Source organism: Hemibagrus wyckioides, linkage group LG13 (genome assembly GCF_019097595.1).
Source record: "Hemibagrus wyckioides isolate EC202008001 linkage group LG13, SWU_Hwy_1.0, whole genome shotgun sequence".
Taxonomy (NCBI): domain Eukaryota; kingdom Metazoa; phylum Chordata; class Actinopteri; order Siluriformes; family Bagridae; genus Hemibagrus; species Hemibagrus wyckioides.
The window spans coordinates 3512501-3531318 of NC_080722.1; the positions used below are offsets into that span (position 1 = coordinate 3512501).

The following is an 18818-nucleotide window of genomic DNA, read 5'->3' on the forward strand; positions in this document are numbered from 1 at the left end:
CCATCAGCTTGTAATCTCATCATAAACGCCGTTATCAACACCCTCCATCTCTCCAGAGACAAGTTCCACCACTGCCTGTTTTCACTCCGTCCCTCAGCAACAGCTATCACACCCAGGATATAACTGTTTACATAAACCTCTGATCATCATCTCACACCCTGACGCCAGCTTCATCGATTACATTATCGTCCCGTAGATAACCCTGCAGCTCCGTATCACTCTGTATATACATTAATAAAACCAAAACAAATCACAGAAACAATAACCACAACCAGGAAGGCTTACTCCACTGTGACTTTTATTGCTCTGCTGCCAATTTAGCACAATAAACAGATTATTAACAAACAAAACATGTAAAAAAAAAGACTTTGTTAAACATGATCTTGGCCTGAATGCTGGGAAATAACACCGATCTCATCACTGGCAGTTTGAGTTGAGTTGCACAAAATTGGAAAAAAAAATAAAAATAAATCCAGTATTAGTATTATTAGTATTATTATTTATATCGTATACATATTTAATCTTAAAAAAACAAAGAGAGAGAGATTTCTAGATATTTCTACCGTATCTTTTTTACCATTAACTCTGTGAGAATTCATTATAATTTTAGTAAATTAAATACTGCTCCAGTCACTGTAACATTTGTTGTTGTTTTTCTTTAGTACCGTCAGGTAAAATGAATTATTTTAATTCCAGCTTTTGAAGAACTGCTTGAAGATGATGGTCTCTCGGCCCTGCGGTATGATCTCCACCTGTAGGAAGCCAAAGGTTTTATTAATAAAGGTGTTTTGCTAAAGCAGTATCTAAACAAACCCTGCTTCTGATGAAGATCTCAGACATTCAGTGATTAGGCTTAGGATGAAGATCTCAGACTTTCAGTGATTAGGCTTAGGATGAAGATCTCAGACTTTCTGCTTCTGATGAAGATCTCAGACTTTCAGTGATTAGGCTTAGGATGAAGATCTCAGACTTTCAGTGATTAGGCTTAGGATGAAGATCTCAGACTTTCTGCTTCTGAGGAAGATCTCAGACTTTCTGCTCATGATAAAGATCTCAGACTTTCTGCTTATGATGAAGACCTCAGACTTTCTGCTTATGATGAAGATCTCAGACTTTCTGCTTATGATGAAGATCTCAGACTTTCTGCTCATGATAAAGATCTCAGACCTTCTGCTTATGATGAAGACCTCAGACTTTCTGCTTATGATGAAGATCTCAGACTTTCTGCTTATGATGAAGACCTCAGACTTTCTGCTTATGATGAAGATCTCAGACTTTCTGCTTATGATGAAGATCTCAGACTTTCTGCTTATGAAGATCTCAGACTTTCTGCTTATGAAGATCTCAGACTTTCTGCTTATGAAGATCTCAGACTTTCTGCTTATGAAGATCTCAGACTTTCTGCTTATGAAGACCTCAGACTTTCTGCTTATGATGAAGACCTCAGACTTTCTGCTTATGATGAAGATCTCAGACTTTCTGCTTATGAAGATCTCAGACTTTCTGCTTATGAAGATCTCAGACTTTCTGTTTATGATGAAGACCTCAGACTTTCTGCTTATGATGAAGACCTCAGACTTTCTGCTTATGATGAAGATCTCAGACTTTCTGCTTATGATCTCAGATTTTCAGTGATTAGGCTTAGGATAAAAATCTCAGACTTTCAGTGATTATGATGATCTCAGACTTTCAGTGAATAGGCTTAGGATGAAGATCTCAGGCTTTCTGCTTATATTTTATTATTGACTCCAAGGGAAAGATATGTTAGTGAATTTGAGGATGACATTAGACAAACCTGCGTCTTCATCCTGGTGTAGTTCATCTTCTCAATGAAATCATCTGCCACCTTCAGAGCGGCTTTTTTCTCTTCAGCATTGGCACCACTGCCTGTGGAGAGGAAACATCAGCATGAGCGATATTCTTGACTATTTTCTCTCTTGTCTTTAGGAGTAAACATTCACACTGTATGCTGTCTGAACCTTCCAAAAATAATGTTCAATATTTTAGGATGCATTTATTTAGAGTCATTTATTTTCACATATTTTCACGATTCATATTCACGCGAGTCATTTCTTAAGTGAATCGCTCATTCAATTCATTTTCACATGATTTGTTGTTCTTCTTCTCTTTGTATATTTTTTTTATAACAGATTGAAAAAATTATTATTACTATTGTATATGTTCCTTTATATAAGTAAAGTCTGTTAAGTCTTGGTATATCTCTCTTTAATATCTTTTATCATTTTTAGTCACCTTGCCTTGATGCAATCAATTTCTTCAGCTGCTATCCCTTTTCCGCTGTAATTATGCAAATTATGGATTCATTTGCGAATAAAGGATTATCTTCTCATTTTATAATAAATTATAATTAAAAAATACAATGTGTTTTTGTTAATAAATGGAAAATTACAGTCGGTGTCAAACTGATGTGTATCCGAATATTTATCAAATTTAGTGTGACTGTATTTCACAACATGACCCCACCTTTAGTCACGAGTCCTACACTCCATACTGAGAAGTTCTCACCTTTCCAAACGAAGATCTTGCCGTTGGCTCCGTTGTCCAAGATGAAGCAGTCATCACGAACCAGCAGGTCTTTGGCAAATGGACTCTTCTCAGAGACTTTGGTCAGTTTCATCGACCCTGTCGCATCCGAAACCTGCAGGAGAAAAACAACAAACTGATGACGCTGTGTTTTCTGATCTCAAAAAGGTGATGCTTTAATAAAGACGTGATCTGGTACCTTGTAGAGAGAGGCCGAGTTCGACACGTCTGCTTGGCTGTCATCCTCTGGACTGCTCTCTTTAATCGCCGGCACCGGACCGAGAACCTGAGGAAATTTAACATGAGCACTTGGGTATTTTGGATTTTGGAGAAGATCAAGAGAGCTTCTCCAAGGAACAATATCATATATTTAAAAAAAAAATAAGAAAAATGGACCATCAACATGTTTACAAGTTGATGTCAAGTTTAATGTTATTATTTATCTCTAACATTTATCCCTAATGAGAAGCCTGAGGTGACGGTGGTGAGGAAAAACTCCCTGGGATGATTTGAGGGAGAAACCTTTAGAGAAACCAGGCACAGAACCTCATCCTCATTTGGGTGACACTGGACAGGAAATAATGTAAATGTCCTTTGTACAACAGCATCCAAGAGCTCCTGAGGAACTAATAGGTCAGTGTAGTTTCTGACTTCATTACAGACTTAACACTAATTCCTTCCTGCTGAAAGCTCAACTAGCTTCAGCTCAAAATCACTTACCGCCACTTTAACCTGTCAGGTAATTAGAAAATTATAAAGCCATCCACAAAATAAGTTACCTTGAATAAATGCGCAGTAGATATTTTTTATACCACATGCCAATTATCTGTAATGGAGCTCCAGGTTTATTATGTGTAATAAAAGTGCAGCTCTTTTTCACACATCATGAGAGAAGAATGATTTTTGAGAGAAGTCAGAGATTACATTTTATTTTTATGGAAGTCATGATGAGAAGTTATTCTCTTCTCACCTTCAGCATCTCAGGCGTCTCCTCTCCCTCTTGGATGTGAGAGATTTGTGCTTTGCCGTGTCTCTCCGTGTCTCTGATGAGAGTGGCAATCTCTCGCACCTTCTGCTTCTCGAATATATTGGCCTGAGAGCCGACCCATGCCACGATCGTCTGGAGACACACACATACACAAAATATAGTGGCTATGACACAGGGTTCATGAATGTAAAATGCTTGCTGCCTATCCAAACTACACTATATTGCCAAAAGTATTCGCTCACCTGCCTTGACTCGCATATGAACTTAAGTGACATCCCATTCCTAATCCATAGGGTTCAATATGACGTCGGTCCACCCTTTGCAGCTATAACAGCTTCAACTCTTCTGGGAAGGCTGTCCACAAGGTTTAGGAGTGTGTTTATGGGAATTTTTGACCATTCTTCCAAAGCGCATTTGTGAGGTCACACACTGATGTTGGACGAGAAGGTCTGGCTCTCAGTCTCCGCTCTAATTCATCCCAAAGGTGTTCTATCGGGTTGAGGTCAGGACTCTGTGCAGGCCAGTCAAGTTCATCCACACCAGACTCTGTCATCCATGTCTTTATGGACCTTGCTTTGGTCACTGGTGCACAGTCATGTTGGAAGAGGAAGGGGCCAGCTCCAAACTGTTCCCACAAAGTTGGGAGCATGGAATTGTCCAAAATGTCTTGGTATGCTGAAGCATTCAGAGTTCCTTTCACTGGAACTAAGGGGCCAAGCCCAGCTCCTGAAAAACAACCCCACACCATAATCCCCCCTCCACCAAACTTTACACTTGGCACAATGCAGTCAGACAAGTACCGTTCTCCTGGCAACCGCCAAACCCAGACTCGTCCATCAGATTGCCAGATGGAGAAGCGCGATTCGTCACTCCAGAGAACGCGTCTCCACTGCTCTAGAGTCCAGTGGCGGCGTGCTTTACACCACTGCATCCGACGCTTTGCATTGCACTTGGTGATGTATGGCTTGGATGCAGCTGCTCGGCCATGGAAACCCATTCCATGAAGCTCTCTGCGCACTGTTCTTGAGCTAATCTGAAGGCCATCCGCTGACCCCGCTCCGTCAGTTTACGTGGCCTACCACTTCGTGGCTGAGTTGCTGTCGTTCCCAAACACTTCCACATTCTTATAATACAGCTGACAGTTGACTGTGGAATATTTAGGAGCGAGGAAATTTCACGACTGGATTTGTTGCACAGGTGGCATCCTATCACAGTTCCACGCTGGAATTCACTGAGCTCCTGAGAGCGACCCATTCTTTCACAAATGTTTGTAAAAACAGTCTGCATGCCTAGGTGCTTGATTTTATACACCTGTGGCCATGGAAGTGATTGGAACACCTGATTCTGATTATTTGGATGTGTGAGCGAATACTTTTGGCTATATAGTGTATCTACAAACACACACACACACACACACACACCTCTCCTAGGTCGAGAATGAAGCAGTCTCCTTTATTAAAGCTGGACCACTTCAGCTCCACCTCCTTTGCCCTGATGTTCTTCTTCCCCTTAATGTGATACAACCTCTGAATCGGACCAGAGCCAGACTGCTGTTTCCTAAAACCCGACTCCACTCCTCCTTCCTGAGACAGAGAGAGAGAGAGAGAGAGAGAGAGAGACAGAGACAGAGAGAGAAAGAGAGAGATTATGAGAGCCAGACAGAACATGAGACACAACACACATACAGAAAGTGCATGAAAGACAGACAGAATGTGAGGCAAGACACGCACACACACACAGAAAAAGAGCATGAGAGACAGACCCAAAGTGAGGCAAGACACGCACAAACACACACAAACACACACACACAAACAATGAGAGACAGTAAGAATGTGAGACACACACAGATAGAGCATGAGAGACAGACAGAGACAGACAGAGAGAGAGAGAGAGAGAGAGAGAGAGAGAGAGACAGAAAGACAGACAGACAGAGAAGTAGAGAAAGATAGACAGAGAGAGAGAGAGAGAGAGAGAGAGAGAGAGAGAGAAATTCAACTTTAAATAATAAAACCCGCTGGCCCTGTACTCTTGTCAATGCCATAAATATTAGCATCCTTATTATAAAAACATACAGAATATATAAATAAATGTGAGCACATGCGATACCTGTCCTGAACTTGCCTCAAACATTTCACTGAATTATTGATTTTGGATAGACGCTTCTTTATTCAGGACATTTTACACAGCTGTAATATTCTGAGTAATAACTCCAGCACATTCTTCTCTGTGCTTCTGTTTCAACTCGAACCTTAAACCTAACACTTGGTTAAAAGCGATAACTGACTGTAACGATGGATGACTCATTACAGAAAGTGCTGTTTCACCATCACACACACACACACACACACTCTCACACAAACACACACACACGCTCACCACAGAACCCAGGGCTTAAAGCATGTGTCCCTCAAAAGGCTGAAAATTTCATTCTCAGGACGTACGATATTGAGAAATCGTCCTTTCTCCTAATATACGCAGCTCTTTAAGAAAGCCTGAGAAATCTGTGGATGTTAAATTTTATGAAAGAGAAACACAACGAGGAGACGAACGAAAGCAGATATTTTAAACGATAAATACAGATTATAGATCATGAAAATGTCTTCCTAGAAATGTCTTCATGCGCATGGCTTCCTAGTAAAATCATAAGAATCACATTTTAATTCTTATTTTCAGCCCCAAAAAGAAAACCAGCCATCTTTACGCAGGTATCCGACCAGCCAATCACATGGGTAGAGCTTCAGTTAATGTTTATTACAAACATAAAAATGTGAAATTTGGTGACTTTAATCGTGGAATGGTGGTTGAAACCTGCTGTGAGAGACACTCCCAGGAGATCATCAGTTTCTGAAATACTCAACCCAGCCATGTGTGAAAAACTTGTGGTAACCACGGTTACAGTCACAGAGATGACACTTTTTCTTCACGCTGTTGAACTGCTCTTGAGTATCTGCATGAGCTTATGTTCCAGTGGCCAGTGAAAATGAAACACTTTCTAAGAATTCCTAATGTACCATGACTCTTGAATCCATTCATTAATTGTTATAGTGCTTAATAATTTATAAGGAATTTTACAGATTGTTACAATTACTTATAAATAATGCATTAGACTTTAATTAGCGTCCGTAATATTATATAACCGCACAAACCGTTCTAACTGAATAATTGTGATGTAATTATATATTAATGCAGATGTGTACATGAACATCTCAGATCTTCACCTTATAGCTAATTCCCCTGGGGAAGAGGCTCATGAACTCGGGCGACTCGTAGCCCTGCACCTCTCTGTGCTGGACAGGATCTCCACCCAAGAAGTTATCCAGCTGAGTGGCCAACACGGCACAGGTCACCTGCTCATCACGAGTCGACTTCTCACCTGAAGAAGATGGAGGGTACAGAGGAGATAGGGAGAGAGTTAAAGAGAGAGAGATATGAGGAGAGAAAGAAAAAGAGATGGTGAAAGATGGGGGAGGAGGGTAGAGAGGGGAGGCAGGGAAGATGGGGAGGACAGAGTTAAAAATAGAGAGAGATGGGGAGAGATAATGGGAGAGAGAAAAAAAGAGAGATGGGGAGGTGAGAGATAAAGGGGGCAGGAGAGAGAGAGAGAGAGAGAGAGAGAGAGAGAATGAAAGAGAGATGGGGAGGTGAGAGATAAAGGGGGCAGGAGAGAGAGAGAGAGAGAGAGAATGAAAGAGAGATGGGGAGAGACCGAAAGAGAGATGGGGAGAGAAAGGGGATGAAAGGGAGATGGGGATGAGAGATAAAGAAAGAAAGAGAGAGAGAGATGGGGAGAGAATGAAAGAGAGATGGGGAGAGATAAAGGGGGCGAGCGGGAGAGGGAAGAGAATGAAAGACAGATGGGGAGAGATAAACAGGACGAGAGAGAGAGGGAACAGAACAAAAGAGATATGGGGAGAGATAAAGGGGGCAAGAGAGACAGAGGGGTGGGGAGAGAAAAGAGAGATGGGGAGAGATAAGGGGGGCGAGAGAGAGAGCGATAATGGGAGAGAGAAAAAAAGAGAGATGGGGAGGTGAGAGATAAAGGGGGCAGGAGAGAGAGAGAGAGAGAGAGAGAGAGAGAGAGAGAGAGAGAGAGAATGAAAGAGAGATGGGGAGAGAACGAAAGAGAGATGGGGAGAGATAAAGGGGGCGAGAGAGAGAGCGGTGGGGAGAGAACGAAAGAGAGATGGGGAGAGATAAAGGGGGCAAGAGAGAGGAGGAAGAGAATGAAAGAGATGGGGAGAGATAAAGGGGGTGAGAGAGAGAGAGAGAGAGAGAGAGAGAGAGACAGAGAAAAAGACAGAGGCAGAGAAGAAGAGATGGGGAAAGAATAAAAAAGAGATGGGGAGAGAATGAAAGAGCATGGAGAGATTGGGAGAGATAAAGTGGGAGGAACAGGGGGGAATGATGGGCAGGGAGATAAAGAGAGATTGAGTGGAAGGGAGTGAGAGAAGGAGAGAGAGAAAGGGAGGGGTGAGAAAGAGGGAAAGGGAAAGGGAGGAAGGAGGTGAGTGAGACAGAGGGAGACAGACAGAGAGACGGGGGGAGTGAGTAAGAGAGCGAAAGAGGGGGGGGGAAAGAGAGATAGAGAAAAGTAAAATGAATGTTACCATAGTTACCACTTCTTTAGTTAAAATATCTTTATTTTTCTGGATGAAAAAAATGAAATGTTATCTCTCATTTCTTTAAACTAAAATAAAATAAAAATCCAAGAAGCAAACTGAAATGTGCGTGTGCAACTTCCTGTACGGTGAAAAACGGAAAAACTGTCAGCAGCCACGAGCCACAAGCTATCTGAAACTTTCTGTCAGATTCATATCAGGCATCATGTACATCACACATTGTATATCATAATTACTCTATAAACATCCATTCATTTAACTTAGGGTGTACAAACTTTTGCACTTGACTCAATATACACAGGATTCTGAGTAAAATAAAATTTTGTAATTTTTTTTACATTTTGGGTTAATATTAAACATTTAACATTTGATAAGAAATTATTGAAATATTAAAATTAAACTACAATTTATTCATTCATTTAACTTTATTATTAAATGAATTATATGATTCATTTAAATGCTAATATTAAACATTTAACATTTGATAGTTTCTATGTAATTTAATAAAACAGCAAACTTTTCTGATTATCGTCAGGAGAAAGTGCACTGGCGTATTGTGTTCAGAGCCGTGTGCTATGTTATGCTCCGCTGGCTCGTGGAGGATGTTTTAAAGCCCGATGTCGGAGGGCAGGAACCGGGCACGGGGGCAGATCATGAATCTATGTGTTGACAACCAGATTATCAGCGTGACCCAAAGCAGCTGATACACACTGAGCCGAGAGGCCAAACGCTGCACTGTCACTACTAAAACTTTAATGATGCACACAAACCTCCCGCCCTTCCTGTTTTCCCCTGGATTTCCGCTTGATCTCTCTGTCTGTATGATCATACTCTGTCTGAGAGGCTTACAGTGCATTCAGAAAATATCCAGACCTCCTTCACTATTTTAATGCTGTTATGTCGCAGCCTGATACTACAAACATTCAAATACGTTTTTTTAATCAGCAATCTATACTCAGTACCCCATAATGACAAAGTGAAACAGAAGAAATGATGGCAAATGTTTGAAAAAATGAAAAAACTGAAATATCACATAAGTACTGCATAAGTATTCAGACACTTCAGGCTCAGGTGCCTCCCATTTCTCTTGATCCTTTCTGAGAATGCATATCAGAGCAAGAACCAAGCCATGAAGTCAGAGGAACTGCCTGAAGAGCTCAGAGACAGGATTGCTGCAAGGAAGGCCCAGATCTGGGGAAGGCTACAAATAAAATTCTGCTGCACTGAAGAACGCCAAGAGCACCATGGCCTCCATAATTCTCAAATGGAAGAAGATTGGCACAACCAGGACTCTTCCCAGAGCTAGGCAAACTGAGCAGGTGGAGGAGAAGGGCCTTAGTAAGAGATTTGTCCAAGAACCTGATGGTCACTCTGACTGAGCTCCAGAGATCCTGTGTGGAGATGGGACAAAGTTTAAGAAGGACAACCATCACTGCAGCCCCTCCTCGGCGTAAAACATATGAAAGTCTGCTTGGAGTTTGCAAACAAACACCTCAGACTGTGAGGAACAAGATTCTCTGGTCTGATGAAACCTAGATTGAACGGTCTGGCCTCAATTCTAAATGTTATGAATGGAAGAATCTAAGCACCTCTCATCTGCTGCTTAATTCCACCACACCAGTGAAGCTCGGAGGTGGCAGCATCATGCTGTGGGGGTGTTTTTCAGCGTCAGGGACTGGGAGATTGGTCAGGGTTGAGGGAAAGCTGAATGGAGCAAAGTACAGAGATATCCTCGATAGAAACCCGTTCCACAGTACTTATGACTTCAGTCTGGGTGAAGGTTCAGGCTGACAACAACCCTAAGCACACAGCTGAGACAATATAGGAGTGACTCAGGCACAACTCTGTGAATGTAATTTGAACAATTCTACATAACAAAATTGTACTCTGTACATGTTCTTGTAGATTACACCACAGCGGTCCTCAATCCTGGCTTCTGATTGGTCAGAAGGCGTTGATTCATTTTCCATATCAGCAGCTCTGACAGCAGTGCAGATGCAAACCACCTTTGTTTATCGTTGCCACAGCAACAGTTTAGTCGAGAAAAGAATAATGATACGATGAAGTTTTCCGTAAGATGTTTATTTAACGTTCTTGGAAGGAATTTTTTGCAATTTATCGGAAAAATGGTGAGATAGGTTTGGGTTTTTTTTCCCCGACTAATTAAATTCAAGAAGGAAGGAAAAACCCGAGGTGGTGAGAGAACTATGTATCTATATGGGGGTGATGGTCTGGCCATTTATTTATCTATTACAGATACACTTGAATGTGAGTTGACAGGAATTTATTTATTTATTTGTTGGTTTATTTATTTATCTATTTTTGTTTATTTTACTTAATATTTTTATTATTTTTTATAATAAAAATAAATCCTTTCTTTCTTCGTTTTATTTTTCTTTTCTTTTTTTTTCTTTATCTTATATAAAAATGCATCTGTAACTCATATTATGTTTTACTAATGTTGTGTTGGTAACTGTTTTGTTTTGTGAAACTCAATAAAAAAAAGTAACTTTAAAAGGATAAAAAAAGTATATAAGGCTGTAATCTTTTGTACATCGAAATGTTCATAAATGTTACCAAACTGCTGTGGTATAAGAAGGAATAAAACCCTCTGGGATATGCTGTAACAGGAAAATAATCAGCTCCCGCGTCGTGTTAATAACCTTCGTGCACGTAGCTATGAAACTTTGCTCACGTTTGATTCAAAAATCAACCTTCACGAGGATTTTATGACACATTTACAAGGAAGGACGGTATAATAATATAAAGTGAAGTGCGTGCATTTGGAAGCAGCATGGCTCCGTTACTGAACTTTGAGACTGCGATGAGGAAGTAGGAAGGATGAGACAGAGACGTGGGGGAAACCCTCCCTCACATGACACAATGACATGTCACGTTGCTTTTTACGTCTTTTGTAAAACAAATGCAAGCTAAACTCAAACACAGGTGTGTCAGATATTCGTCATGTATATGACTGGGAGGAGATATTTGGAAGGGAAAATCCTGTCTGACTTTGGTGCTCATTTGAGTAGGTTTGCTTCAAGCAGCTGAGCCATGAAGGAGAATTCAAATGCAGGTACTACACCTAGCTAGCTTTACCTGCAGAGATCAGGTACCTGTTAAATTTGTGTCAGAGAAGACAACACGATAAATAAATACAGAAACAAAAACCTTGACTAACAGAACAAAGATACTACGTATAGCTACACAATTTACCTTAGAGAAGTGGTGCATTATGGATGTTCTGTACACTCTAGGCTAACCTACAGCAAGGCAGTGTGGGATATCAGTCAAAAATATACTGAATTGTCTCCTTTGTGCTTCCAGACGTGATTATAATACACAAAACTAATGGTTTCTAATATATATTGTTTTCATTTTATTAGTAAATATTTATTGGCTATACACAAATGCATGCTTCTTCAGTATTTTTAATAATGGAGTCAAAGCTAAGTACTAATATGAGTCTCCTAGCACGAGTTGTGAAATAAAAAAGAAACTGCGATTGTATTTTTTTTCCTTTATACATTTACTTCCTAATATTTGAATAAAAAACTCTACTTTCTACTCCATACATCACTACATTTGTCAGATTTCTGTCAAGTCATACAGTAACACGAATTTCAGTGACAGAAAACTATCAACATTCCTCACATAACGTTAGCAAACATTGCTTAGCATGATACAAACTAGCTGAAAGCTAATACCTGGCATTATAGTCTATCGGCTGATACACAAGTGTTGGTTTTATTTATCGAGGCGGTTTGTATCAAGGCAGCTAGCTTTTAGCACGCAGCTATTGTTATATATAGGTTATTAGCATGCTGGCTTGTAAAAACATTTGAGAGATTGGGATTAAAGCTGGTGCTAGTTAGCATTTGGTAATGTTTTCAAAAAGTTCTTTGTTGGAAGAAGAATTTGTGAATTCTTCTGTGAATCTTTTTTGTACTTTTAATGAATTCATATTTTCTACTCGACTTGAGTGAAGAATCTGAAGCTGTACTCCAAAAGGATTTGTTTCAAATCTGTAGATTAACCCTGAGAGATGGAGGACAAGAGAAACACACTATATTGCCAAAAGTTTTGGGACACCCCTCCAAATCATTGAGTTCAGGTGTTTTGTTTTTCAGGGGTTGGGCTCGGCCCCTTAGTTTCAGTGAACTCTTAATGCTTCAGCTTCATACCAAGACATTTTAGACAATTTCATGCTCCCTGTTCCAACATGACTGCACACCAGTGCACAAAGCAAGATCCATAGGACATAAGACATGGATGAGTGAGTTTGGTGTGGAAGAACTTGACTGGCCTGCACAGAGTCCTGACCTCAACCTGATAGAACACCTTTGGGATGAATTAGAGCAGAGACTGTGAGGCAGGACTTTTCGTCCAACATCAGTGCCTGACCTCACAATTGCGCTTCTAGTGGAATGGTCAGAAATTCCCATAAACACACTCCTAAACCTTGTGGAAAGCCTTGTTGATGCTGGTGATGGTGGTGTTGGTGTTGAAAAAGTCAGTTCTGATGCGTCTTTAACTCACCAATCCACATGTGCAGGTCAGCGCCTTCGTCTCCTCTGTTCTGCAGCACCAGGTAAGAGTCTCCGTTATAGAAAGCTCCGACCTCGGACGTCGCCAGTGGCACGGCCTTCAGCTTCTCCACTCTCCAGCAGTGCAGACCCACCTGCCTCACCTCGGGCCCGAACTGATCTGGAGCAGCCTGGAAGGGGAACATTCTGCAGGAACAGAAGGACACGGCATGAGACAACTCACCATTCCTACTTCACTACAATCAAATGTGTTTCTGAATCACTTCCTGTAACAGAAGCTCTGACGAGATTGTTCTTGCCAATATGTTATCGTTTCCATAGCAACAGCTTCCACAAGGATTTGAAGGGTGGACATTCATAATCTAAATACATAATCATACATAATCTAAAACGTGATGTCATTTAACGAATATATCACTACGATCAATGATACGGTGAAAGGAAGGAAGTATGAAGTTTTGTATGAAGGTAGTATGAAGGACTTTCTTTGTTTGTAACATGATAAGCTGTGTTTGTTTGGGTTTAGATGATTACGTCTTTAAAGCTGCTATAAAGGAAGTGAGAACATGAAGTAATTTCTAGAAAGGTGTTTTTTTTAAAAGCATGAAAAAATGGCGTATCATTCAAACCTTTTACCCAGAGGTCAAAAATTTGAGTTTTGTTGTGTCCATGTTGATGATCGAGGGTCTTTCTCATGTTCCACTCCACAGTTGTGGTTAATATGAAGCTCATATGAAAGAAGCTACTCAGGAAATCGTATGGTTTCAGAAGTATTTCTGTTTACCTCTAGCATGCAAGGTTATTTTTTTCCACACAAATGTTCAAAGTAAATGTTGATATCAAACCCATTTCTGCTCTCTGAGATGCTCCCAGTGTTTGTTCATAAGCAGATAGAATTTAAAAGCGTTATCTTCAACCACTGAAATTCTGAGTAACTGAGGTAAAAACACACGTCTGTAATGGTCAGCAAATTGAGGTGCGGTAAGAGGAATAAGGCAGTGTGAGACGTGTTATAGGAGGGCCAGAACAAGCACCATTTTCTTATAACAGCATGATTTGTGGCTTATTTAGTTGATATTATTTTAAATGATTGTATACAATGCACATATCTTACGTTTTACATTATGTCTTGTCTTCATAGAACAGAGATGATCACAACGGAATCACACTGAATCGAGTGAATCACACTGTATCGAGTGAATCACACTGAATCGAGTGAATCACACTGAATCGAGTGAATCACACTGTAAATCACACTGAAAACACAAAAGCCCACTCTCATCTTTCTCTCACTGTAAAACCCCAATATATCTCTCTCTCTCACTGTAAAAGCCCACTGTAACTGTCTCTCTCTCTCTCTCTCTCACTGTAAAACCCCAATATATCTCTTTCTCTCTCTCTGTAAAAGCCCACTGTATCTCTCTCTCTCTCTCTCTCTCTCTGTAAAAGCCCATTGTATCTCTCTCTCTCTTTCTCTTAATGTAAAAACTCACTGTATCTCTCTCTCTCTTTCACTGTAAAAGCTCACTGTATCTCTCTTTCTCTGTCTGTCTGTCTCTCTCTCTCTCTCTCTCACTGTAAAAGCTCACTGCATCTCTCTCTCTCTCTCTCCCTCTCTCTCTCTTCTGCGTGACACAGAGGTAGTATAGGAAGTAAAAATGACATGACACTGAAACTCCTGTCGATAAGCTACTTCTGGTTCCCGATGATGAGGAAGGAGCAAAGAGCAGACGTGTCGTAACATAATGTGTGGTTAGAGAAACAGTTCAAGTCAGGACGAGTTCTCCCACATCTCGGGTGTGTCCTAATACCACTCTGGACTACAGCATGTAAGGTAGATAAATAATAAGATGAACATTTTTTCAAGGTGAGTGTCATGATGTGATTAAAAAAAAAGAAGGTTTATAGCTGAGAAAGACGAGTATATGACATATGTAACATATAGCATAATCATCACAAAAAATATACCTATCAATATGTGCAAAAATATCAGCAACACAGATTGTTGCCGCCTCCTGATTTAGAGCTGAGCAATATGAAAAAATATTGAGATTTTGATCAATTGTCACAATCCACTTTTCTAAGATACTGATGAAATTGTCTGTATTTAATTAATTAATTTATTTATTTAATAATTAAAAAAATGACAAACTGGAAAGAGCTGATTTTTAAATAAAAAAAAAGATAAAAAATAATAGTAATAATAATAACAATAATAAATATATTTTTTAAAACATTCTCCACAGAGTGCTAAAATATTTTACATTTATTTAATAAATAAAAATATTTATAAATACAAAAAAATATATTTTTTACATTAAATAAAGAATTAATTTTTTTAAGCACACAAAATTAAAAGTACATCTACATGCATGTTATAGCAAAAGAGAACATATTTCTATCGACAGAATTTTAAATAATAATAAATACAAAAAAAAAACAATTATATTTAGAGTTATTTTATATTTAGAGTTCCTCATCAGCCAGCCTGTGGAAAAACATCTGCAAGACACAAAGAGGAAAAAGAGGCAAAGATGACCACAGAGCACATGACTGCGGCTCTGTCTGGAATTTCGGACATCACTCATTATTCACACTTTTCCATCATCACTAATAAAAGACTTCAGTGTTCAGACTTACACAGCCATTTGCTTGTTCATTCTCTCTCCCGAGCGTCCATCCTGCCGCTACTGATACAGCACTAACACTAACACTGACACTAACACTGACACTAACACTGACACTGACACTGACACTGACACTGACACTAACACACTCTGGGCTTCTGACTGAAAAGCTGCTTTGCTGCCTGTCAGCAATCTGGCAAAAAAAAAAAATTCTCTCTAAAAGACTTGGAGGTTTCAGGCGAGTGCACATTAGTGCCACTAAAAATAGTGATAAGCAAATATGTGAAAGTTTCAGCTGTCAGGTTTTTTTATTCGTTTCTTTACTATAGGCTCAAATCTAGAGGGTTTAAACGGTCAGACTCCAGAAATGACATCATTAGAACTTATAAATAGGACTTAGCGTCCACTTTAATAGAAACACCTGTTCACATGTGTTTATTCAGTTATTTAATCAGCCAATCATGCGTTAGGAGTGTAATGCATAACATCACAGAGATACAGGTCAAGAGCTTCAGTTCATGTTCATGCTGATGTTCAGATCCTCAGTGGTGAAGGTGATGGACTACTGATGAGAAGGTTGAGAGTTTGAACCCCTAGGACCATTAAACTGCCACTGCTGGGCCCCTGAGCAAGGCCCTTTACCCTCAATTGCTCAGTTGGATAAAATAAATGAGATTGTAAGTCGCTCTGAATAAAGGCATCTACCAAATGCCAGAAATGTAAATGTGCGCATAATATCCCCAGGTTCCTGTTCCTGGTTGACAGAAGTGAAACTCATTGTGGTTTTCTGCTGTTGTAGCTCCTCCACCTGAAGGTTCCATGTTTAGTGCGTGCTGAGATGCTTTTCTGATCAACACGGCCGGAAACAGTGATCATATGAGATGTTATAATTTATATTATATTATATGCTGGCAGCTCAGAGCAGTCTGATTATTCTTCTCTGATTTCTCTCAGCAACATTATTCTCATTATTAAACTCTAGAGATTGTTGAGTGTAAAAATCCAGCAGCAGTTTTTGAAATACTCCAACCAGCAGATCTGACACCAGATTACAGTCACAGAGATCTTCATCCTCAGATCATCCAGACTGATCTTCTCTCTGAGGTTTGATGTGAACTTGAACTGAAGCTCTTAATCTGTAGCTTTGTGTTGCTGACACATGATTGGCTGATTGGAGAACTGCATACATGAGCAGACGAACAGAACGTTCCTAATAAAGTGGACGGTGAGTGTATAGAAATATGAACAGAGAGAAAACAGTATACAGAAACAGATAACGGATTAATTAAATAATCTTTTTATTGTGGTGGTGTTCAAAGAGTGATTTTTGTATATTATAGCTAAAATGTGCCTGATCTTTTATGGAGAATTTTTATTTATTTATTTTTAATTCATTCATTTATTTATTCACTTTAAACATTTTTTTAAACAGTTTCTCCCATTTAAAATGAATTTCATATTCATATAAAATAAAATAAAATAAGGTAGAACTTTATTAATCCCGAGGGAAATTCTTTAGCCAGAGACTGCTTCAGATTAGGAGAAAAATAAATATAAATGAAAAATAAATGAAATAATTTATATACACAACTGTATTCAAAAATTTAAATGAAACATAAAATATAAACAAAAAACAAATTTGATATTTCATTTATATTTTCAAATACATTTTGTCCTTTTAATTACATTTGAATAAATCTTTTAAAATTCCCAACAAACAAACAAGCTAAATAAATAAATAAAAATAAAAATATTGGATACTCCAAGACATCTAGCACAAATCCATAAAATTTATTTTTATTTTTATATCTAGAATTAAAGCTTTCCGTTTGCCTTTGACCACCTGACGCTGAATATTTATGGATAAATAAAGGATTTTTGGATCTCACACAGTGAATAAATGAATAAATAAATAAATAAAAGTACTGAACACTCCAAAACATCTAGCACAAATCCAACAAATTTATTTTTATTTTTATATCTAGAATTAAACCTTTCCATTTGCCTTTGACCAACCGACGAATATTCATGAATACACAAAAGGGTTTTTGGATCACACACACAATGAATGAATGAATGAATGAATGAATGAATGAATGAATGAATGAATAAATAAAAGTACTGGATACTCCAAAATATCTACTGAAAATCCATCAAATTTATTTTAATTTTTATATCTAGAATTAAACCTTTCCTTTTGCCTTTGCCCAACTGACACTGAATATTTATGAATAATCAAAGGATTTCTGGATCTCACACATACCCAGATCCAGGTCAGACATTTTTACTTCATGGTTCTTAATAAAACTGAAGTTATTTCTAACTATATTTTTAAGTATCACTTCCTAAAAATAAACAAAATAAAAATTGTAAATGCAAGCCTCGTTTCGGTTGCTAGTGACAGAAACCAAACAGGAAGGAAGAGAAGTAAAGCAGAGCAGAGGGAGAATGTGGTGAGGGCCATCAGACATCAGGCGTGGCTGCAGAAGAGCTGAAAGACACGCATCTAATCTACATGGCAGAACAGAACAAGTCTGTACACTTAACTGCATGATCCCTTCAGCCAGTTCAGGCATGCTTTCTTCTGACTCCGGATCCATCCTACCTGCGCTTGGTCTGTGTGTTTGTGTGTGTGTGTGTATATGTGTTTCGCCTGGCCTGGTTAAGCTTACGTGTAGCCGGTAACTGGACCCGGAGGAATAAAACCCGAGGACGCCCCACGGCGAGGAGAGTCGGGTTGCCTGACAGAGCTACACGCCGACCTGAACACTCCTGTGCCTTCGTCTTCCACCCTTCTATCGTTCTATTCACTGGGGCCGTGTTTTCAGGTGTAGGGTTTGAGTGACTGAGTGATTGAGAGATGATTATCCAGAAGCCAAGTCGACGTTGGAGAAATGAGAAATTAAATATGTCTGTGTCCGTGCAGTGAAAGGAAAAAGAAAGATGAGGAGATTGACAGGGGTCAACAGCGCCATGTCTGAGACACCTGAGGCACAACCTGTACACATGCAGCTAATCAGACAGGGAAATATGATCGGCATAATAAAAACAATAACCGCCCCAGGGGAGGGCGGAGAAGTCTGATACTCTGATGCTATGAAAGTTGCAAGCCTGCAATAATTATCTGATATGCTTCCAGGAACAAACAAACATTCAACTCATTTTCCTGTGTCAAATTTACATTACATAAAATTTTTTATTTTTTTGGATGGCTGTTGTTTCTGTCTTTAAAAAGGAGTGAAAACACACAAATTACCATTCTAAGTTTCTTTAAAAGTTTCTAAACAAGTTAAAGATTTGTTTTTTTGTCTTACCTTGCAGTAGTAGAACTGAGGACTTTTTCTCAATCTGAAGAAAAACAAAGGAAGAGATTTGGCAGAGGGGGAGCAGCCTCTAAGCACTGAAACACTTCCTGTTCAGACTCTGAGTCATTGCAGCACACCCACCTAAAACCAAGAGAAGGGCTGGTAAAGAACCAAAAACCATGAAGGAG

General features: G+C 39.3%; 1 protein-coding gene across 1 annotated transcript; it reads right to left on the bottom strand.

The window, feature by feature from the left end:
* Positions 1–280: 280 nt before the first annotated feature.
* On the bottom strand, positions 281–18778 carry capgb (capping protein (actin filament), gelsolin-like b). The gene is made up of 9 exons (XM_058407088.1): positions 18640–18778; positions 12691–12884; positions 6751–6905; positions 4954–5115; positions 3515–3664; positions 2744–2830; positions 2527–2659; positions 1796–1887; positions 281–752 (listed from the first exon to the last, which is right to left on the bottom strand). Exons 2-9 carry the CDS (start codon positions 12881–12883, stop codon positions 687–689), a joined length of 1038 nt encoding a protein of 345 aa, XP_058263071.1. The 5' UTR covers position 12884; positions 18640–18778; the 3' UTR covers positions 281–686.
* Positions 18779–18818: the final 40 nt, after the last annotated feature.

Excerpts from the sequence above, each read along its gene's own strand:
- capgb (XM_058407088.1), bottom strand. The coding sequence starts at position 12,883 with ATGTTCCCCTTCCAGGCTGCTCCAGATCAGTTCGGGCCCGAGGTGAGG. Across the intron at positions 6,906-12,690 it reads TGACCTGCACATGTGGATTG|GTGAGAAGTCGACTCGTGAT; the intron begins GTGAGTTAAAGA and ends CATCTTCTTCAG. Across the intron at positions 753-1,795 it reads ACACCAGGATGAAGACGCAG|GTGGAGATCATACCGCAGGG; the intron begins GTTTGTCTAATG and ends GGCTTCCTACAG.